We start from the raw sequence: 22,825 nt of genomic DNA on the forward strand, positions 1-22,825 counted from the left end.
AAGGAATTGTTTCGGTTCAAAGTTTTGATTGATCTTCCTTCGGAGATTATGGAAAATTACGTCAAGAGTGGCATTATCTTGCATTTCCTTGTAATGGTAACACAGAGGCATGATCTTAATTGCATTGTTTGTGCATCAAAAAAAATTGAGATCAGGTTTATATTTTATTCATATTGTCGCATTTTATACTAGTGGCGTACACTTTCTGTTTTTTTATTTCTCAGGTTATTACACTAGAGTAATATTGTTTGAACGTTTGGTTTTGGAGAGGTGCAGATCCTTGGAATGTTAGGTATAGTGTGAAGCTTGACCGAATGGTTTATAGGTCAGTCGTTTGCACTACTATTTCCCAGCTAATTTTGATTGCACTATGCCTGCTGGCTTCTTATATATGCGTACCAAACTCTAATGTTAAGCATCATGCGATTTTTGAGAATTGTTTGGCTGCTTGAAATTGTATTCTCTATCAATATCACATTTTCTGTGCAATCTACAAATTGTTCGTAACAAACTTGATTGAGATCGGGCAATGAGACCAGGGGGGCCTCCTGGACCTGGCTGGGGACTGGGGCCTGGGGGACCAGGTCGGGGTCCTGGACCTGGAGGACCGGGCTGGGGATGCTTCGGTGGATGCTTTAATGGAATTTGCAACATCGTTACTTCATGGTAAGCAAATTCATGAATTCTTTGCATCATTGGATGTACGAACCCCTTTACTTGTGTAGAGATACATTATCAAGAATGGCTACCGTCCACAATGTTTCTATGCGCGTGCACATAGCCTGATCATTTCTCTTTTTATTGATGATGGTACTGATCCGGCTAACAGTTATCAGTTTTAATCGTTTAATGAATGTCTTCAGTTGAAGGCGTACTAACATTCGGTCGCAAATTATCATGTGGAGTAATTACTTGTTTGTGGATTCCATGTCGTACAATTGAGAAACATGGAATTTTCTTATCCCATGATTCTCCTGTATCTTTGCCTTTCATGCTGCAGTGTTTCTGGTAAATGACTCTTGAGTTTAATTTTGCAGCTTATCCTGTCTCAGCTGTTGTTGGCTGCTGACTTGCTGTTTCGGTGGACCTCATCCTTACGGACCTCCCATTCCACCTCCTCTTTAATATGGAACCCAGGATGGTCACTCTGTATCTTATTGTTCTAGTTGATAAATTTTACTTGAATATGTTTTATGCTGAATTATGTTGTTCTTTGACAAACAATTCAATAATAATGCATGGATTGGAAGTTTAATCCCCGGTCAGACCGTAGTTGGTCACTTTGCTGATAGACCGTATCTTGGTTTTTTGCCAACTACTTTAGCAAATGGAACTCATATATTTATTATGCTTTTTGTTATTTTTGCAAACTACACATTTTATAGTTAAAACACAACCACAAGTCATAACTCGACCTTGATCCCTAAAATTCATCTGAGAAAACACATCACAAAGGAAATACCGATTAAAGAAAACCAGCGTGGTTGATTCGTGTTGCTGTAAAGTAGCATTTGATGTCTCCCACAAGCAATTATAGTGTCAAAGATGCTAAGGCAAATGGCTAGAGCCTGAAAAGCAGAGATTGAAGAGCGACTCTCTTGCTTTCCATTATCCATCCATCAGCCTTGATTTTGAAAACTACTGTTTCTTTTTACGTGTCGATAAAGATCGGAAACGAGCACTCTGTACGAGTTAAATTTGATCTGAAAAATGGGAGTGAGGTAAACGAGCCCAAGTTTCTGGGCGAATACAGTCAGTCAAATTGTGATGAAAAAACTGAACATTTAGACCTATGGAGGGCAAGCCACTTCTAAGATTCTGATTTATTTCTTTCATAATCTCTCTGCAGTTTCTACAAACACCAGCACTGAAAACCACATTCTTTGTCGAGGGCCGATTCCACACCGATCCCTCGATCTCGACTAGGAAGTCTCCTAAGAGTGCGTATTCAGCCAACAACTCCACCTTAGACCATCCAAGGGATTCACTAGTCGTTTCCTCGACTGTATGATGAGACCTCAACCTTTATCCAAAAACCAAACCCTCTCTTAAATTTGCTCCTCCATAACCTAAATTACACTCCTAAATGAAAGAACTCTTGCACTATTGTCTCTCTTTTGTATTATCGGTGGAAATGGTGTTTGTTTATCACATTAAAAATAATTGTTTTGGGGCTTTTGTATATGTTTTGGAATTAAGTTTATGACATTGAAAATAACTATTTTGGGCTTGTGAAAAGGCAAAATTAATTCTCAAATTTTATTTCAGTGCCTCTAGACCGTCTGGCCTGGGGCAAAGGCATCTTAGGCTACGTCTCAGATCCGCAAAATCATATATCTTATAGGTAATTGTACAAATATATAAATACTCTATCCAAAATCAAATTTGATTACAAATGAGTAAAAAGTCAAAATTCCACATCAGCAACCGAATATTTATCAAAGTGAAAGGAACTTGCGTTTGTGGCTTAAACAAGAACTGTGCAAACTCAGAAGAACAAAATAATTGCGTAAACACCAGTAAATCAATTCTTACAGGCAATCTGTGCTCTTCCGACATAAAAACAACAAATTAAATTATAATAAACATCACAACATAGAAAAAAATTGGAAAGACTTGACATTTAAATTGAGCAGCACACACAAATTAACCAAATACATCTGCATTATATCCCTAATACATCAACACCACCAAACCGAAAACCAGAATCGAACCTAAGAATCCAGGCATCCTCAACCCCAGAGAAGAAGATTCCAGCTGCGCAAACGCCGCGCCAGGGGCTGGCGGAAGCGCCACTGGACCGGGATTTGGCGGGCTACGATTAGAAGGGATAATGGGCAGCGAGGATTCGCTCGGAGAAATGCCAGAGCCACCAGGTGAAGGCAGAAGTGCATAGATATCCGGAGACAGTGCATGTGGCGCCGCCACGACAGGAGTAGAGAGTTGAGAACCTGAACCAGGTAACAAAGTAGGCGCAGCAGACACAGGCTGATTCTTTCCAAACGCAGATGACAATTCCATAAAGATTGTCACGCTCAACAGCAAGAATATTTTACTTGTTGAGAGACCCATTAATGCAAAGTTTTGCTGATACTTTTGGGCCGAAAATCGGATTAATTGGGTACTAAAATAAATGCAGTTGAGTTGATATTGGATTGATGATGGATGAATGAATGATTTGTGAGATGGAGCCATCGTGTCATGTTGTGGGAGAAGGTGGAAGTGAGTGATTGGACTGTGAAATCAGTAAACAGATATGCTTTGTTGAACTAAGGGACAAGAATTGTCCGAGATTCAGGAACACATGCATTGCATGATCATGACACATACGGTGTTTGTCTATTTAACATACAACTTTCTATTAGAAACAATTAAAGTTACGTATATTTACAAATAAAATTCTGCCCGGCTCTGGAAATAACTTTTTTCGATCTTTGATTCCGTATCCAACCGCAAATGCAATAATCCGACTCGTTTGACTAGATCCACCGACGTTGATGCTGGCAGATGGATCGGGAGCTTCGAAGCGTACCTGTAAATAACTATTTGTGATTTGATTGATATATGTCATCGAAAGTGTTTTTTGGCCCTCTACGAACTCTTCCATGTGTTGCAGCGCGGTTAATCTTCAAGCGAAAGTTTTTACAAACAAATCTTTGTTCATGACATTTTTTCACTAAAGTTTTACACAAAACTTAATGACAAAATGCCATGAACAAGACCAGATTGTAGTAACTTGAATATATTTGTTTCCAGGTCGGAGTCTGGACCGGAAAGTCTCCATGACCATCCCGACTACATATTATGCAGTGTTCTCAAGTCGCCATTGTTGTTCATTATCCCTTACAGAAGGTCTCTTTATATAGGAATTGTATAGGACTAGCATTCGCTTGGAGCATGGTCAAAATTTCTTGATTTCGTAAATTAAATGTGGCCAACATAATCAGAATAATAAGATCTGGTAGCATATAAATGGAAAGTCGAATAATTGTAATTTCCCTTTATTATATTTTAGGCCAAATCTCGTAAATATTATAACATTTCATTATATACACTGTTGACCAATTCACACGATTTGTATGTAATATATTACAAGACGATGTATTTTAAATATTCCACGAAATTTAAATGTTAAAAATAAATTAACATTTATAATTGGCGATGCTAAATCTAATAAAATTTGGCAAGGTTACCACACTATTTAATTAGGGGATGAGATAAAACGCGGGACACGAGATATGAGAATTAATCAAGCTTACCCAACATTACCTTGATAAATACTAAGTTAACTGATTAAGACTATATATGAAGAAAGTAAAGATTTTGCCAAAAATTGCATAAAATTTCACAGTAAATGATAAAGAATAAGTTAATATTCTCAATTGATCAATGAAAAAACTTGTGCGAGACGGTTTCACGGGTCGTATTTTGTGAGACAGATTTTTTATTTGGATCATCCATGAAAAAATATTACTTTTTATCCTAAAAATATTATTTTTTGTTGCGAATATAGGTAGAGTTAATACGTCTCACACTCTCACAGATAAAGACTCGTGATACCACCCACCATAGACCTACTCTTGATCAATTTGTTTCTGTTATTAATATGCTCCATTAGATTACCACCGACCCGACATTTTTTTAATGCAAACTTGTCGGTCATATCTACTCGTACCAGTCAATTAAAACTATAATACAAACAGGTTATTTTTAAAATTAAAAAAATTAGCGATTTATAATAATGTTAAATGACATTTTTGAATTTGGTAAAAAGCAATTTTTCCACAAATTTATTTAAAAATTTGGGATATTCAGCGAAACCGACAACAAAACTTGGTAAAAGATATGCGTGCCAATATTGTTTTACAGTATTTTAACATATTTTAATTATCTTGGCGAAATGGTTTCGATTCACTCAAGGACCCTAACCCAAAAAAAAATGTTAACTTAACAATATCTCGTGTCACATAGCACCCCGATAAAAAATAAGAAGTCGAAAGAAACAAATTATTACACAAATGTTTCTTGATTAGTTAATGATCAAGATCCAATTTAATTAGACGTCCTAAGGTTAGATGTTCCATTCTTCGTAGTTTTTTGGCTTCTTAATTTGAATTTGTCACATAAAGCTTGTCACACAGGATTTGTCCAGTATATATCTGATCCGCATGATTTACCTATTATTGTATTGGTCATTTGGGTTTATTTAAAGTACACCATAAAATAAAGGCAGCCAGTTATAAATTTTTTAAAAAAAATCCAATTTAAACCGAACTTACCAAATAAATTATTCTCTCATTCCGAAAACGAAATATACAATAGCATTTACAGTTTTACGCTGGGGTCCGGTGATATTTAATAAGCGTCCGGGGCATTTGCAGCACATACAATAAATTCTAAACTAATATAAATTTTTTTTTAACATATCTAATTAAAAAAAACAATTGTAACATATCTAATTCATAATAAATAAATAAAAATAAGGAAAAAAGGCAATGGTGAAGGGTCATTCTCTATCTAATAATTCAAGAATATATATATATATAAATATTGAAACATAGATCAATCGATCAGGACAAAGTTTTTTGCTATCACATGGCGGAGCAGAAAGCGGAAGAAACGGCGGTGATAGTAGTCGGCGCCGGCCCATCCGGCCTGGCCACGGCGGCGTGTTTAAGCCAACTCTCAATCCCATACATACTTCTGGAAAGAGAAGACTGTGTGGCTTCACTCTGGAAGAAATACACCTACGACCGTGTCCACCTGCACCTGCGAAAAGCCTACTCCGAGCTGCCCCTGATGCCCATCCCCAAAGCTTACTCGGCCTACTTATCAAAAGCGGAGTTCATACAGTACTTGAACGACTACGCTTCGCATTTCGGGATCCTCCCCATTCTCCACCATGCGGTGGAAGCGGCGGCGTACGATGAAGTTGCGGGAAAGTGGAAAGTGAGGGCCAGAGATTAGTGGCATGGGTCCGATGAAGTGAAGGAGTACAGGTCCAGGTTTCTTGTTGTGGCATCTGGTGAATCCTGCGACGCTTCCTGGCCTGAGATCGAGGGTTTGCGGAGCTTTAATGGTGAGGTTTTGCATTCGACGCAGTATAAGAACGGGAAGAAGTTTAAGGATAAAAGTGTCTTGGTTGTGGGGAGTGGGAACTCTGGCATGGAGATTTCCTTGGATCTTGCTAACTCTGGTGCAAAAACCTCCATCGTTGTCCGAAGCCCGGTGAGATCAATGCCTATTAATTTTACTCATGTTCATTTTGATACTGCTACGCAATCCACGTGTATCAACGGAATGTACTCTTATGCACCTCCGATCTTTGGGAAGTAGGTATCTATGGTATAATCTCACGGTTCAATCTTATCAATATTTATAATAAAAAATAATATTTTTTCAATAAAAAAGTAATATTTTTTCATCGATGACCATATAATAGATTTGTCTTATAAAATACGTAAATTTTTGTCGTTTTTTAGGTGTAAACATTTGTTGCAATGGAGGCCAAAATAGCGCAGCATTTTTTTATTTATTTTTGTTGTAATTATGATAAATATGTATTAATTTTATTATTTATTTTTAAATATAAATATTATTTAAATAATATTTATATTTATGTTAATTATTAATAATTAAAGAATAATTTGATTTAATGATTTATAAGAGAATATTTTTTTTGATATAAAATTTGAAGTAAATGAGATGAAGATGAATGTTGGTACAAAAATCACATTATTTGAATTAAAAATTTACACCATCCACGTGTTGAATTTGTTCTTCTGTAATTTTAAATTTTAGATGTTTATTTTTTGGCGACGTTCGTTCAACTTTGGCCGGAAAATCCAAATTCGACGGGACCTGAGTTCATCCAAGTGGCAAAAAAATTTGATATATTATGTACATGGCTTAAGATTAATTTTCACTTATTTATCTTACATATTCTTGTACTTCCACATCATAAAATGCCAAGACTTGGAGATAGGCAGCAGAAAACTGCCTTTATTTTTGCATTTCTTGTGTTTCTTAATTATGTTGGAAAATCCTGCTGCCACGACGATGTTTTTTATTTCTCTTCCTTCATTGTCATCCTGGATTGTATCAGTTTGTAGTGGAAGGAAATTTGATTTTCCTGTATCCTGACCAAAATACATTTTTAATTCACGAGGATCGGAGATGGGATACCATGTATATATATTCTCGCATAAATTTAGACTATTTGAGTAGGCAATATTTAATGATTAATTATTATTGTTGTTGCAGATTCATATACTATCAAGAACAATGACGCATGTGGGTTTGGTATTATTGAAATATTTAAGTTTGAATCGGATTGATGCCATATTAATTTTGATGAGCAAGCTTGTATACGGAGATTTGAGCAAGTTTGGTATTCAAAGACCAAAAGAGGGGCCATTTGTTATGAAAAATAAGTATGGAAAATACCCCGTTATCGACGTCGGAACCTGTCGAAAAATCAAGCAAGGAGAGATTCAGGTTAATTGTACATATAAAATTTAATGATTCTCCTATATATAGAAATTTGAATAGTGCATATTTTGAAGAATATATACATATATCACTTTGTTTCTAGTTTAAAACCGAGATCATGATTGGATATGAATAAACAGGTGTTGCCAGGGATAAAGAGCATTAGAGGCAAAAGTATGTTATTCGAGAATGGGAATGAATATTCCTTCGATGCTATTGTGTTTGCCACGGGATTCAAAAGATCAACAAAATACTGGCTCAAGGTGAAGTACACACACACACACACACACATATAACAGTGGTGAAGTCTTATATTTTTTAAAAAATATAAGTGATTGTTTTTGGAGTTAGTTAAGGGAATATTGTTTAAGTTAATGTCTATAATTCTAAAAAACGAGGGACAATTATGGTTTATCACACTCTCTCACGTTCAGGAATAAACATCTTGAAGAAGTGTACACGCGGGTAGTTCATAAAAATAGTCTAATACATAATGGTAGATAATATTATGGACTTTAGCGTAACTTTATTACAAAAAATATATGACTAAAAATTGATTGTCCAAATCTATATATATATAACATGTGAACTCATAACAAAATCTAATATTTATTTATAATATACGTTTTTGACTGTATTTCATTCGCTTAATGTGGTGCCTATCAACAACAACAAAAAAAAAATTTACTATCGTTGAATTATTATTTTAATTTTAATTTTTTACAGGGAGATGGTTATCTTTTAAATGATGATGGGCTTCCAGTGCTGAGTTACCCTGATCATTGGAAGGGTAAAAATGGGCTTTATTGTTCTGGTCTGGGCCGAAACACTATTTACGGAGCTGGTATCGATGCTCAGAAGATAGCCACTGATGTCAAGGCCCTGTCGTGACTGCTTCCAGCTTCTTATCCACTTTGATTTATTTTTATTATCATTATTTTAATATTATACATATATATATATATATATGTATATATATATATATATATGTATTAATTTTATGATTTATTTTTAAATATAAATATTATTTAAATAATAATAAAATATTGGACCTCGTAAAACTCGAGTGAGACGACGATTGCTTGTCACTTTACCAATAGTTGATGATAATTGTAAGGTTATAATCTTTTTAATTGACAACAGTTCAATTACCACGTGTCGATTATTCTATCAAATAGAGATATTATTACACTAAACAAATTGACATAAGCTAAATGGATGAGACACATACATTGGAAATTCTGTTGAAAATTTTGTAGTATTTTCGCCATAAATGTTCCTTGAAAATCTATTTTAATGACCATATTTCTATTCAAAATACAATTTAAAAGAAATCGAGTTGTGAATTAGTTTATATAATTTATAATAAAAATAGGGTTTTCTAATAAAATAATATAAAATTTACCAAAAAAAACATTTCGACTCGGCTCCTTGAACAACAAAATGTGAAAATTTATTACATCGTTTTATGTTATTCGTATTATTAATATTATTATTTTTAGTTTAATATGTGAAAACCCGAACATTCGAACAAAAAATATACAATATGTTTTAAGTTGGACCATATAAAATTGTGAACAAGACAATACAAATCAAACAAAACAAAAATTGAAATATGTTGAACCATGAAACAACTGTTTGAAAAAAAAAAATCAGCTCAATCCAGTGTTTTGTTTTCTACACAAAACAACACAAATTATATATAAGAATATCATAACTATTATTCTTCATCTAGAGACTGTTTCAAACAACTTCCAAACATATCTTCGACGTTCATTGTTATTTCACCTATTTAAGAAATATTGTCCAAGTTTAAACTCGATCCAACATTTTAACAAGTCTAAAACGCTTATGCAAATTGACTGTTTTTTTGGTGATAAATTTCTTTTTGTTCCTTCATCATTTTTTGAGCATAATTTTAAGTAGAATATCTGTTTTAACTTGATATATATGTTTTAAAACCGACCGGCTTATATGTATTGTATGTATTTAAATTCCGATTAATGAAATATATATTTTTGATACACTCGAACTTTGTGAACTAATGATAAAAATGTATATTTTGAACATACATGATTCGTGATTCATGGTTTCATCCCTTAGAGCAGAGAACATATAAAAAATTGAAATCAATTAGCTATGAAATTCATAATTTGTTCATTGCATAATTCTGATACATGTGTATTCCTGAAAAATAAGAATATTTATTATATATATGTCATTACTGTTTTTGTTGAAAAAATGCTTTTAAAGCTTGAGTTAATTTTTTTTTCCTAATGAACAACGATCACATCAGTTACCCCTCTCAGATAAGAATGAAGAGCAGATATATGATGAAAAACAAACACAGCTATGGGGTATATCAAATAAAGATAAGATCGTTGTCAATATTTAATTTTCATTTTCGTTACCAATTATGAGACAACGCTGAATGTCTCTCGGCCCAGGTCACGGGACGTGACACAGTCTTTATTAATAATTATAACATAATTTATTTATTTGACATATAAGTACAAACTTGTAAAATTATTTTTAGAATACCTAGTTTCATATATTTTATTATTAATAATTAAAAATCGATAATTTAGAAATTCGTTTTAAAAAAACCCCAAAAACGTACTCTGGAGATTGAATTGAGGAGCCACGAAAAATTATCCAAATAATTTGGGCTGAGAAGGCGAAAGCCCAAAGAGCTTAAAATGGACAACTCCGCCATGTGCACGGTAGCTTCTCCGATCATATTTTCTGTATTCCATTTTCCCCAAACCCTAGAAAAACCCCTAATTCATGAACATCCACGAGCCAGATGGAAATGCATGATCTTGCATTTTTCTTCAGTTCTTGGCAATGAAACGCGTTTGGAGATTGTCGGAATTCGCTCTAACTGAAGATTCTCTCCTGAAATGCCGAAACATGCGCACTAATTCGCTCAAAACTCCTAAATTTATCATAAAATCCTCACTCCCAGCTCCATTTTTCCGAGAATATGTTTCGCAGACTCCTTATAGTTGTTCAAGTCAAACGGCGTGGTCCTCTGTTATATCACAGTTTTTAGATAAATGTGGTTCTCGTTCTGCTGAGTCGAGAGCGAATGAATATTTGAGAGAAAAAGTTTCCGGGTTGCGGCAAGAGATTTTGAGGCATAACGATGATGTGGAGGGAATTGAGAAAGTTTTGAAAGAAAAGGGCGTTGCTTTGTTTAGAAGATATTCCGATGGATCTGCTGTGGTTGAGCTCTTCACGCAGCTAAAGAGTTTTCCCGTGTTAGCTCTCGAGGTGAATATTTGTCATCTTCTCGTGCTTTTTGTTGTGTTTCACTAGTTGCTAAAAACATGTTTATATGCTGATGAATCTGAAAAGATATGCATCGGCCTGGGTAATGAGTTAAGCGTTTTCCTTTAGTCAGGAGGATTACATGATATTTTTTCTGAGATGATCATATAAATACGTCGAATCCGTTGCTTGATTAATGAATTTTATGCTGGATGATGCCTGATTAAAAGATAACATAATGTCATTTATTAAGAAGCTATACAAGCGGAATTAAAAGCACATTTTCGACTCACTTGTGGATTGTTTTTCTTGAACCCAAATTGATGGATCCGAACACTTGATAGACATTTGTTAATTTTCAATTGCTACCTGTCAGGTTTTTGAATGGAGGAGAAAACAACTGGACTATGCCTCTCCCATGACAGCGGAGGAGTATACGAAGGGTGTTGTGATAGCTGGTAGATTGAAAAATGTCGCACTTGCTGTTGAGCTTTTTGAAGAGGCTTCCAATAAACAGCTGAAGTCCACATCTTTATATAATGCACTTATGAGTGCTTACTCGTACAATGGTTTGGCTATGAAATGTCAGTCCTTGTTTCAGGAGTTGAAGAGTGGATCCACTTGTACTCCATCAATCATAACATACAACATACTTATTTCTGCATTTGGTCGCTTGATGCTTGTAGATCACATGGACGCGACCCTTAGGGAGATCAGGAATCAAAACCTAAGCCCAACTGTTGATACATACAAGGCTCTAATTGCTGGTTATATCACAGCTTGGTTGTGGGATGAAATGGAAAAGACATACCTGATCATGAAAGAAGGGTCTCCCAAACCCAACCTGGACATCCATTTGCTAATGCTTCGAGGATATGCAAACTCTGGTAAGCTAGAACAGATGGAACAAGTATATGAGATGGTAAAGAATCATGTGAACCATAAGGAATTCCCATTGATTAGAGTCATGATATGTGCATATTGTAGGAGTACTGACGTTGCTAAAGTTGAAAAGGTTGAAGAACTGCTCAGACTAATTCCGGACAACGAGTACAGACCTTGGTTAAATGTGATCTTGATTTGTCTATATGCAAAGCAAAATCTATTGGAGCGAATGGAAAATTCAATCAATGAGGCATTTGAGCGTAGTGCCTATGTAACAACTGCTAGAGCGATGCGATGCATCATTTCAAGTTATTTTAGGCAGAATGCAGTGGACAAACTTGCTGTCTTTTTGCGTCGCGCTCAACGTGCAGGTTGGAAAATCTGCCGGTCTCTTTACCATTGCAAAATGGTCATGTACTCATCCCAAATGCGCCTTGCTGAAATGGAGAGGGTTCTTGATGAAATGAGTCGAGTAAATATGCACTGCTCAAAGAAAACATTTTGGATCTTGTATAAGGCATATAAAAAATATGGTCAAAGAAGTAAACTTGAGCAGGTTGTTGGACAGATGTTCAAGCATGGTTATGGAGCACCATTGGCATGAAATTTTGTTTAATTCTTCCTTGAATAGCCAAATGTGTGGGGAAATTTTTTCGCAAGAATGAAACAAATAAGAGTCCTTTGCTCGCTCGAGGAAAGAGATGGGAGTAATGATACATCAAATTCAAAGGTAAAATTATTATTAATTATGTTACGGTAATTCAAAAGCCTTGTGCGTTTTTTACTTGTGTAATTAGTAGTATGATTATCTAAATCATAGAGAGCCGTCTCCCTTTTCCGTTGTTATTTATTTACCTAAATAATGTGTGGTAATATTGGTTGTGACACCATAAAGACGTAAAAGGTATACGAAGTTACATTTTTATAGAATTTTTTAGTACATCATATGAAGTTATTATACGAAATCATAGCTAATAAAAAATATTATTCAACATATTAAAATTTGCATTAATACGATAGTAATATTATATTAAATTGAAATATCTAGATCAAGGATAATTGTGAACTTTTAAATTAAATTCAATTAGATAAATTTATCAAAAGTTCAGCCTGACACTTGGCTTGATTCAATGAGGTCTTGTGAAGATTGAAACTAGTGAATTGAAAACTGGAGGGTCTTTACACCAGCTTTTTTGGACCATATGAAAAGAGATTAATATTATTGGAAACTAGATGCAACTGTATGAACCTTTAATTTTGTATTACTTGAAAAATTCACATTCATCCTTGAAAGTTTGATTGTTTTTCCTATATTATAGTTCTTTGTTTTATGTAGATATGTTTCTTGTTTCGTCAAATATTCAGTCCCCCAAAGGTGTCCATGCTTCACCATATCATTCACCAATGACTAGGACTTCAACTTACAAATCTCTACAATACCGACTCAAAAAAAACCTTGTCCGTGTCAATAGGAAATGGCAGACATTTTTAAGAAGACAATCCCATTTCGCGGAATGTCTCAAATGAACATATGATGAGTCATGGTATAATCTGGATTCTTAATAACATCAGGGACAGTGAGCCTATGGGTGCTTTATTTATGCCTTGTAGATACAATACAGTATCAGCGATGTCATCATGTTCTACATTTCTGTGATACTTGATCATAGGATCCTTTCTGAAAGATGTCCAGTTGGACGTGGAATCTTGACGATCACATATTAAAAGTTTGGTGCTCTATAACTTGTGAATTTTGTCATTCACGTAATTAGTTTATTGCTGTACACTAGTGTTTCTCGACTTCCATCCACTCATCGGTGTGTACTCATTATTTAACCTTCAATATATTTCTTTTAAGAGCTGCCTGTGAGGCTGACAAGGAACCAGTACCCAGCAGAATGGTAATCCCCTCCGAGTATGTGGCAATTGTATGGTTTTCATCTACTTGTATCCACTTCTTGCTCATTGTTCATTGATTCTGAAATGATCCTGGAAATTGGCGTCAAGTTTCATGCTTTTTCAATCATATATATTCCCTAATGTTGTATGATAAATCTTCCCACCAGAGGTTTACATACTGATGCATACTGCAAATTGACAGTACAAAAGGCTTTGGCTCAAGTCATTTTATGGGATTCATATTTTGCAGCAATTTGATTAATTAAACCTTTGGATAATCAGGCATCGTGATTATCATGAGTAGAATTACATTCAAGATGCATTGTCTATTTATTTTATATATAATTAGACTAATTATTGTAACTAAATTGAGATCAATTTAGCTTTGTTGAAACTGCCAATATAATTTTTATATATGGGAATAAAGACACCACCAACCAAGAGTCCCGGGCGTGCTACTTGCCATGTCCCAAAATATATCCGGCAATTTTTTTAGGTGAGGATTATTATTTTACTACATAAAATATTAAGTAACATTTTATTTTAGTTTTCTTCTCTTAAAATGGGCAACATTATGCTTATATATGTGTTTCTTTATATATTTGTAGGCAAGTGTATTTATTTTAAAATGGTTTTATAAAGCATTTTTAGAAGAATAAATTTGTTGTAGGTTATTATTGATAACACACGCCTTAAAATTGAGATAAAATTGTAAGTTGATTAATATCCAAAATATAAGTATCATTATGAAATTGTTAGCAACAAATTCGAGTAAGAAGATTGTGATTCTTCGTGATTTAATATCAAAATTTATCAATATCATAATGTATACTAGTCGTTGATATATTATTTCATAGTTAAATTGTAGAATTGCAGTCGGAAAAAAATGCTAGAAAATAATACAGTGAAGTATTGTAAACAATTTTCAAGTATATATAAAAAATATAATTATTCACAAAAATCCACCCAATTAAAAAGGAGTGGGAAATGACAATTGACATCAAATCAAAGTCTTGCACGTTTGGTTTTGTTGGACAATTCAAGCAATTACAGTATGGAGTCATGAACGACCACCACCACCCCAAAACATGACATCTTACTTCTTTATTTGATTTGGGTATTCCTTTTTTCTATATAATAAAGTATAAAGATATGAAAATATTTGAGAAACACATTCTATATGCCCAAATTAGTGAAGTACATCAAAATAATATTATTAGCATACCTCTCGTTAAATTTACTAAATTATATGACAAAAACTAGTGTGCGACGGTCTCACGGGTCGTATTTTATGAGACGAATATCTTATTTGGGTCATCTATGAAAAGTATTACTTTTTATGTTAAGAGTATTACTTTTTATTTTGAATATCAGTAAGGTTGACCCGTCTCATAGATAAAGATTCATGAGACCGTCTCACAATATAACTACTCATTATATTGTGCATGTCATCAATACGTGCACAAAACACTAGATACACGTGTGTCAATAATTAGAATTAGAAATAAGTAGGCCATGATTTACTTCTCTATCAACAATTACATTAATGCCTAACCATGAGATGCTGACAAACTCACTTTAATTAACATTGTCTTTTACAAAGCCTCCCTTTGTATGAATTGTCATTTGTTTGTCAAAAGGCAAAATTACCCTTTTTTTTAAGTTTGATTTCACATTTCTATATATTTTATTAAAAATTCAACACAATATTATCCGATCATATACATATTCCTAAATCAAATGAATATCCAACCAATTACAATTAATCACTATAATTTCGATACAACCATGGACAAAACATAACATAAATTCCTAATTTATTACCCAAAAAAATTACCTCTGATGTCGTGTCCTAAAAGACAAAACAATAATAAGACAAAAACAGAGAGAAATGTGTAACACAAAAAAAACAAAAGTGATAATTACATAGTTCTTGGCAATGAAAAGTCAATTACGAAATAGGCATTTGGTTTAAATACCATTTTTACGTCACTTTCCTACCTTAGCTGTTTTTACTATTATCTGGTGGCCATAAAAAGCAGCCCCCAACAACTAAAATTCCAAATGGTTTGTGGGGATAAATTCTTGTTGTTCAATATTTTTTTTATAATTAATTTGATTTATATTGAAATATGTGTCACATAATAGTAATAATAATAATAATAAAAGGCCAAAAATATTGCTGCAAAACCTTCCATAGTATTAAACTAGGAAGGCGCCTTTATTTTAACGTTTTCCAATCATAATCGACAAATTCATTAGCATCAAGAAAAGAGGTTACCACAAAGCTCTATGATTGGTGGCATTATTATTAATGACAAAAGGCAAAATACATCTATAATCTATTCCATTCTAGAATAATTGATCCAATGGCTGCCAAGAATTAATTAAATCAACGTCAGATAATAGTGAGATTCCATTCTTTGGACTCACGTCTAATCATTTTTTATTTTATTTTATTTTTTAAAAAAAGTATTTATTTTGCATGTGGGATTTTTATGTACGGGGTTTTGGGAGTCTTGGTTGGAAGATTCAACGGTCCACCACTACAAAACGGTGTAAAAGAACGCATGCTTTGGGGGAAAAGGAGATGCAATGCTTAGTTTTGTTTTGTTGGCTTTAAGGTAGTGTATAGAGACAATTAATCCATAGTGGGATACAAAAGATTATTTCAAACCTTGTCTTGTAATATATATGCAAATATTCTATATTTATCATTTTTCCCGAATCTGAATCCAAAAGTCGAAATGATATAAATTGAATTTTTTTTACCAATAAGAAGAATGGTATTTTCTTCTGATATGGTAGTTACTTGGGCAATCAAGATTGGATGTGCTTAGTTCTGTGTTTAAGTTTCCCCAAATGGTTATCAAGACAAAAAACATGAATAGTTAGGATACAATGAACCCAAACTTCAGATAAGGTGGTCACTTGGAAAATGCATCATCAAAAGATGAGAAATCTTGTCCGGTTTGAGTCAGAGTAATTTGACTGATTTCCAAGCATAAAGACTATTCATTTCTGCCCTAAATAAATTTCCAATAATAGTGTTGTGTGTGTGTGTGTGTGTGTGTGTAATTGACACAAAGAGGCTCGTGCATTTTTGCATATAAACACAAATTAATATATATTACTAGGAAAAAGTACAACATACAGATCACAACCGCATGGACTTCCTCAACCCATGTACAGAATTAAGCTTTAGCCTAAGGGCGAATAACTACGGACCGATCAGAACCAGCCCGCCGGATAGATCCCTGATGGTCCAAGAACCTCCTTCATCACTTGAAGTGGTTCTACAAATCTGATACTCGAAATCTTTCTACTAAATCCAACAACGAGTCACTACTCTGAGGTACCGTACCGTATGGACTCGGCTTCGGGTGCGGAATGCCACTTCCGACGATGCAAAGGATACCCACCGGGTTCGAAATATCATATAACCTCTACACATGACAAGTTATGAACAATAAGAAGAGTAGTTCTACACAATCATATACCACACCAGTACTAAAATGCCAAGCTTGTATCGCTGCCTGTAATTTGAGGTTAAGTAGTTTATCAACAGTTAAGAGCAGATGAAGCTTTTAACCTCATCCATTAGACACTGGAAATGGTCGTTGTTCGGCAAGAAATAGAACCCGATTGTTGCCTTTTCGAGATACAGGAGATTCACTTCTTTACCGGATTTCTTCAACCCCTCAACATAGCGTAATTGCCAATCTTGAAGAATATCCAATCCGGCCACAACTACCAAACTTTTTGGAAAGTCAAGTTCTTCGAGGCTTTTGCTTCTCGGCCCAAACACGTTACATGCGAGATGGTCCCTATCTTCTCCTTCAGGTAAGTATGCTCTCCAGTACCAATCCCGGTCCTGAATTCTGACAAAGTATTTCCCATCCAATCTTTTCTCTGATTCAGTCCTTTCTTCTCCACCAAACAGTGGATGAAGTAGAATATTGCCCAACACCTCCTTCTCCTCTTCCGCAGCCCGAATCGCAACATGATGGACAATATTACCACCGGAACTGTCCCCTGCCAAATACACATGAACTTTCGAATTTTTCCCACTTCTAAGCCAAGATCTTGAGTGAACCCACTGAAGAGCTGCCCATCCATCATCATAGGCACACGGATATCGATGCTCTGGGGATCTACGATAATCCACAGAGACCACAGCAGCCTTGCAAGTCTTCACAAGGCGACGACAAAATGTGTCATAGATACCACTATTGGCCGAGGAATGAACAAAGCTTCCCCCATGAAAGAATAAAATTACAGGCACAGCTTCAGTGGCACTCAATGGCTTGTCAAGTTCCGCAATCCCCCATTGAGTCTCATTATCACGAGCCAACAAATAAACACGGTTCAGGAGGTTTGTTGCACGATCTACAACGTCGAAAGAGTAGACTCCATCAACAGGATTGGCATTCGCTGGCACTTTTCGGTCAAGGAATTCGTCTAATTCACGGTCAAAAGTGCCATCAGGACGCCGGAGTAAATTATAAGCAATCTTGAAATATGATATGAGGATCCATGTGTTAAGTGGAACCACCCTCTGCACGAAGTCAATAAAGTCTTGGATAAACCAAATTTCAGGGAAAAAAATATCAATAACAAACAAGAATCACAATCACTAAGATTATCCCAGTGAGGAAATCAGCTTTTGCAGAAAAATATGAGAAGGAAAATTAGAAAAGAATCCATATCTGTAAAAAGAAAGGAGACATGAAAGCAGAGAAACCACCCCCAAAAGAATCCCAACAGCCAGTATAAAATCGGGTTACTTATGGGGTTGCTAAAATCAGAAATCAATAGAAAAAAAAAGAGAGGGGATGTAGTATGGGGAAGAAAGAAAAACTCTCATTAGAGATACAATATAGCTAGAACCCTAAAGATCAAAGCTAAAAATTCAAACTTTTCCGCAAATCAGACCCTTTTTCCTCAACCTTTCTCATCACCCCCGAGAAAAATCCCAGTTTTTCACAAAAAAACAATAAACAAATAAAAAAAAACCCATATCACAAATCACCCTAATGTCAGAACAAGACTGAAAACAAAGAATTCCAAACAACGGATAAAAGACACATGATTAATTACCTTTGATTCGTTAGCATTTACTTCATTACTACCAGCCATGAGGAACCGTTCAAGAATCACTCCCAATAAATCTTACTCCGTGATCCCACTCAAACAAACAAGAAAAGAGATGAACGTTTTTGCACCTATTATCCCCTTCCCTAATACGCCACCCTGTTCTTGTGAGCTGGTGCTCCCGCTTTCTTCTTGTTTTTATGGGGTTTCTCCGAACAACAAACAAAGAAGTGAGATACTTCTACTTCTGAATTATGCAGAAGCAGAAAGGAAAGGGCGCAGGTTTAATATCATACAGAAACAAAAATGGACAGGGCAGATAAAAAGGAGAATAGTATGATATTATATACACAGTACAATAATAATAATAATAAAATAATAATAATAATAATAATAACAATAACAACAACTAAATGAGGCTAAGAAGACAGGAAAATGAAGGAGAGGTGTGTGTGAATTACGGAAATAGATGTGTGTGAGAGAGAGAAGAAAATGTTGTAAAGAGAGCAAGTGAATCGTATGAAGTCAAAGGGCGGAGAAACGACGGAGGCAGGACGGAGACGAGGGAGACGACAAAACGAGGGCCGCCTAATTAAGCGATAAAGAAAAGCCAACAATTTATTTTAATATTTTTTAAACGAGTGAGTCTCATGTGAGACCGTCAAATGAATCATAATCTGTAAGACGGTCAACTTTACCCATATTCACAATAAAAATTAATACTCTTAGCATAAAAAGTAATACTTTTTCATTGATGACCCAAATAAGAGATCCGTCTCACAAATACGACCCATTAAACTATCTCACACAAGTTTCTGTTTTTTTAAATCCCTTTTTTATTTATAGATTGGGCTTTAGATAACAAAATTTTTATTTAGTTTATAAGTTATTTTAGAATTTATGAGATTTTAAAATATTTTTAATATTTTTTTATCAAAATAAACTGTTATATAAAAAATACTCTTATATTTTTTGTGATATTGTTATAACAACGATTTAGAATTAAATTATTCGCATATATTTTTATAATGTCTCAAATATACATTCGCATAACATAATATATAAATTTATTGATAACGTATATTTTCATCGTTAAATTAATATTACTAATCATAATTATTTAAATAACAAATATTATTACTGTTACGTCTAATATTATAATTATTATTACAAGTTTTTAATAATAATATATTATAATCATATAAGTATGAAAATATTATTTAATTTTTTTGTTATTATATGAATATTAATTATTTAATTCTGCTGTTAATAAGACTGTTATACGAATAATGATGAATACTATTATAAGAACATATTATAATAATACTCTAGCGGTATGTAATATATGCCACTTTAACAAAAATATCAAATATAGCAGATTTATTTATTTATTTTTTGGTATGAGTGAATTATTAATGATGTATGAAAAAAAATAAATAGACTAAATGTGTTGGAGTGAAATCAATATTTTATTTTTAGGAGCTGTTTTTATGTGAAAAACAACGTGTGTTAAAAAAATGCAAATATCATATATTATATCAATTTTTTTAGTCACTTAACTTACCCAATATACAAAACCTAAAGTTTATTGTTTCATCATTCTAAATTTTAATATATTGAGATAACTGAATTTAAGTAAAGAATATTAGAGTACATTTTAATAATTCAGTTTACCAACGTAGGACTGAAGCATGGTGGATGGGCTTTTTCAACTCATACCATGGTGTTGAAAAATCGACCTGTTTACGAATCCGAAACATTATGAGTTTTTGGTGAGACGCAAGTTATAGACGGAAAATTTCATCTTATCTTGTGGGACACTGTCCTCATGAAAAGATCAAATGTCCATATTTATACACACATACATGGGTCCACCAATTTCTTTAAAATCAATGGCCCAGATCCTATTGAGCACTACCCCACAGATAGTGTCGAACCTTCACTCTACCCGTGTTTTCTTCGACTGAGTGAAATGAAATGTGGTTGGCATTTGTTGCTAAGAAAGAAGTACTGTAGTAGCTTAATGAGGTTGCTTGGTTTGTGTCAGTAGGATGAGTTTATGTTGATATTCACTTTGGAAGATTTCAGACTTTTAAGCTAGTGTCTTTGACCAATGGCTTATCACGAGTGTGCTCAAGTTATACCGGTCGGTTCCACGTACAACCGCTCACGGAGTAAAGAGAACACACACACTCTTTTAATATAAGAAAGCAAACAACTCACAAATATTATAGAACTAAGCACTCAAATGTTACGAGAGGAGAAAAAAGAACTGATAATATAATGAATGAAATGAGGGGAGGTAGGTAACCTCGTTCGTGTGAAAACTCGTATAAAAACGCGTCTTTCGTTGTCAGATTTGATATACAAAGTTGCTCAATTATAATGACAACCAACCAATGCATTTAATGCAATTCCTGTGTTGTCATAATTTCTTTGCCTAAGCAGCAGAGAATGACAAGATCGAAAGGATGTGTGGAGATGCGTTTAATTCTCAATCAAATCTCTAAGTGGGAGAAATGTCGGCAAATAAATGATGACAACACAGGAGTTGCATTAAATGCATTGGTTGGATGCCATCATTATTGAGCAGTTTTGTGTATCGAATTTGACAAAGACGTGTTTTTATATGCCTCCTCACACTGACGAGGAGCTATATTTATATATCTGTTCGTGAAAAACTTGTATGTCGGAGAAACACTAGACAAGTTTACGTTATATTTCCTTTGTCGACCGTTGGTCTGTTTGCTTATATAAATGAAAAATGGGGTTTTATAGGAAAATTGATTGAGATGATGTATTCTGATCGGTCATCGATATTCGTCGTTGATCGGCATAAAAAACCATTGTTTCTTACCTATATAAATTAAATGCCATACCATTGTTTCTTACCATTTTTTTTTCCAAATGCTGACTGTTACTGAATTTTATCCCCTTTTTAAGCTGTTAGTTAACAATCAATTATTCAAAACCATAATGTGATGATGTTGTTATAGCGGGGTTCGGGTGCGATTTGGTGTCTTTAGCTGTTATTGGTGCACCATTTCCCTGCTGTCTTATTGCACAATCTTCTGATAATAATACAGCCGAAGACCGTGGAATGAATAAGCTATTTGATCTTGTACTAAGCTCAGTGCTGACTTGTGTCCCCATGGCTAATAGCTCACTCCTCGAGCAAGTTTTTTCATTGTTTTCGAGTGTTAAGATTATTATATTATGCTCGTCTTCTACTAATAAAACATTTCCCGCGATTCTTACATATTAATGTATATATGCAGATTTTGTTTTAAAGACACCCTCCTCATGTCCTTTGTTTTTTCGAAGCGAAGGAGCTGGGGCAACTCCAAGTACTCATCGACTGCAGGATATATCCATATAAGCATCTCTGCAAATTTCTGCGAAATCTAAGTTCATGGTTCGAAAATATTAGTATTGTGTAAATATTGTTGCACATATCTGGGATTTAGGTGGAACTTGAAATATAGTGAGAGTCAACCCGACGTCACTCATGTATATATGTGTTGTGTGTGCGTATATTATACATAACTTTGAATTTAAATTTTCTGAATTTTTCTTGGTTGGATGTATTATTTGAGAGAGAAACATTTCCGGCTAGCTACCCCAAGTTGAATGATTATTAGATTTCAATTAGTTAGATATGAGAATTATTGAAGCCTAGTTTCTAGACAGAGGAGAAGACTTCACAGTTGCTATGACACACGATTATTATTACTAGCGGCCCCGTTTGCATTTTGTGCACGGTTGTTTTTCGCTAGAGTAAAAATATTTTTTTTAGAATTAATTTAATGATTATACAAATGATTGAAAATTTATATGAAATTAAGAATTTTACGAGGTTTTTTTTTTCTTTTCAAAATAGAATAATTATTGTAGCATGTGTGTTTTGAGTATTCTAAAATTTTGCGGTCAGAGTGTTGTCATCACTTTTCTTATTTGACAAAAACTTGTATGAGACGGTCTCACGGGTCGTATTTTGTGATATAGATATCTTATTTGGATCATCAATGAAAAATATTACTTTTTATGCTAAGAATATTACTTTTTATTGTAAATATCGGTAAGATTGACCCGTCTCACATATAAAGACTCATGAGACCGTCTCAAAATAGACATACTCTTCTTATTTTATATAACCTTTATAATATTCCTATTACATATGTAA

The 22,825-nt window shown here is 34.1% G+C and overlaps 2 protein-coding genes, 2 long non-coding RNA genes and 1 pseudogene across 7 annotated transcripts; 3 read left to right on the forward strand and 2 right to left on the reverse strand.

The window, feature by feature from the left end:
- Positions 1-227: 227 nt before the first annotated feature.
- Positions 228-1,031, reverse strand: LOC140840135 (uncharacterized). The gene is made up of 2 exons (XR_012119864.1): positions 600-1,031; positions 228-554 (listed from the first exon to the last, which is right to left on the reverse strand). It is a non-coding gene; the product is annotated as an uncharacterized lncRNA (long non-coding RNA).
- Positions 540-1,255, forward strand: LOC140840134 (uncharacterized). Its single transcript, XR_012119863.1, has 2 exons — positions 540-666; positions 1,038-1,255. It is a non-coding gene; the product is annotated as an uncharacterized lncRNA (long non-coding RNA).
- A 4,309-nt stretch (positions 1,256-5,564) lies between these two features.
- LOC140838063 (probable indole-3-pyruvate monooxygenase YUCCA10) lies at positions 5,565-8,470 on the forward strand (annotated as a pseudogene).
- Positions 8,471-10,144: 1,674 nt separating this feature from the next.
- Positions 10,145-13,872, forward strand: LOC140840136 (pentatricopeptide repeat-containing protein At2g30780). 4 transcript variants are annotated; one of them, XR_012119865.1, is made up of 3 exons: positions 10,145-10,767; positions 11,141-12,379; positions 12,986-13,872. XR_012119865.1 is itself a non-coding variant. In XM_073207274.1 (2 exons), the coding sequence occupies exons 1-2, from the start codon at positions 10,339-10,341 to the stop codon at positions 12,251-12,253; spliced, it is 1,542 nt and encodes a 513-aa protein (XP_073063375.1). In that variant the 5' UTR covers positions 10,145-10,338; the 3' UTR covers positions 12,254-12,398. The 4 variants fall into 4 exon arrangements, 1 of the variants encoding a protein (XP_073063375.1); XR_012119866.1 differs by having other exon boundaries at positions 13,320-13,870; XR_012119867.1 differs by having other exon boundaries at positions 13,508-13,868.
- A 2,786-nt stretch (positions 13,873-16,658) lies between these two features.
- On the reverse strand, positions 16,659-18,957 carry LOC140840137 (gibberellin receptor GID1B-like). The gene is made up of 2 exons (XM_073207275.1): positions 18,649-18,957; positions 16,659-18,106 (listed from the first exon to the last, which is right to left on the reverse strand). The coding sequence occupies exons 1-2, from the start codon at positions 18,685-18,687 to the stop codon at positions 17,117-17,119; spliced, it is 1,029 nt and encodes a 342-aa protein (XP_073063376.1). The 5' UTR covers positions 18,688-18,957; the 3' UTR covers positions 16,659-17,116.
- Between the last annotated feature and the right edge of the window lie 3,868 nt (positions 18,958-22,825).

This window comes from Primulina eburnea, chromosome 8, assembly GCF_022965805.1.
Source record: "Primulina eburnea isolate SZY01 chromosome 8, ASM2296580v1, whole genome shotgun sequence".
NCBI classification, from domain to species: domain Eukaryota; kingdom Viridiplantae; phylum Streptophyta; class Magnoliopsida; order Lamiales; family Gesneriaceae; genus Primulina; species Primulina eburnea.

Bases quoted from the DNA above. Each gene is read 5' to 3' on its own strand.
- LOC140840136 (XM_073207274.1), top strand. From the start codon at position 10,339: ATGAAACGCGTTTGGAGATTGTCGGAATTCGCTCTAACTGAAGATTCT. The intron at 10,768-11,140 runs GTGAATATTTGT...GCTACCTGTCAG, and splicing joins TTCCCGTGTTAGCTCTCGAG to GTTTTTGAATGGAGGAGAAA.
- LOC140840137 (XM_073207275.1), bottom strand. From the start codon at position 18,687: ATGGCTGGTAGTAATGAAGTAAATGCTAACGAATCAAAG. The intron at 18,107-18,648 runs GTAATTAATCAT...GACTTCGTGCAG, and splicing joins TAAATGCTAACGAATCAAAG to AGGGTGGTTCCACTTAACAC.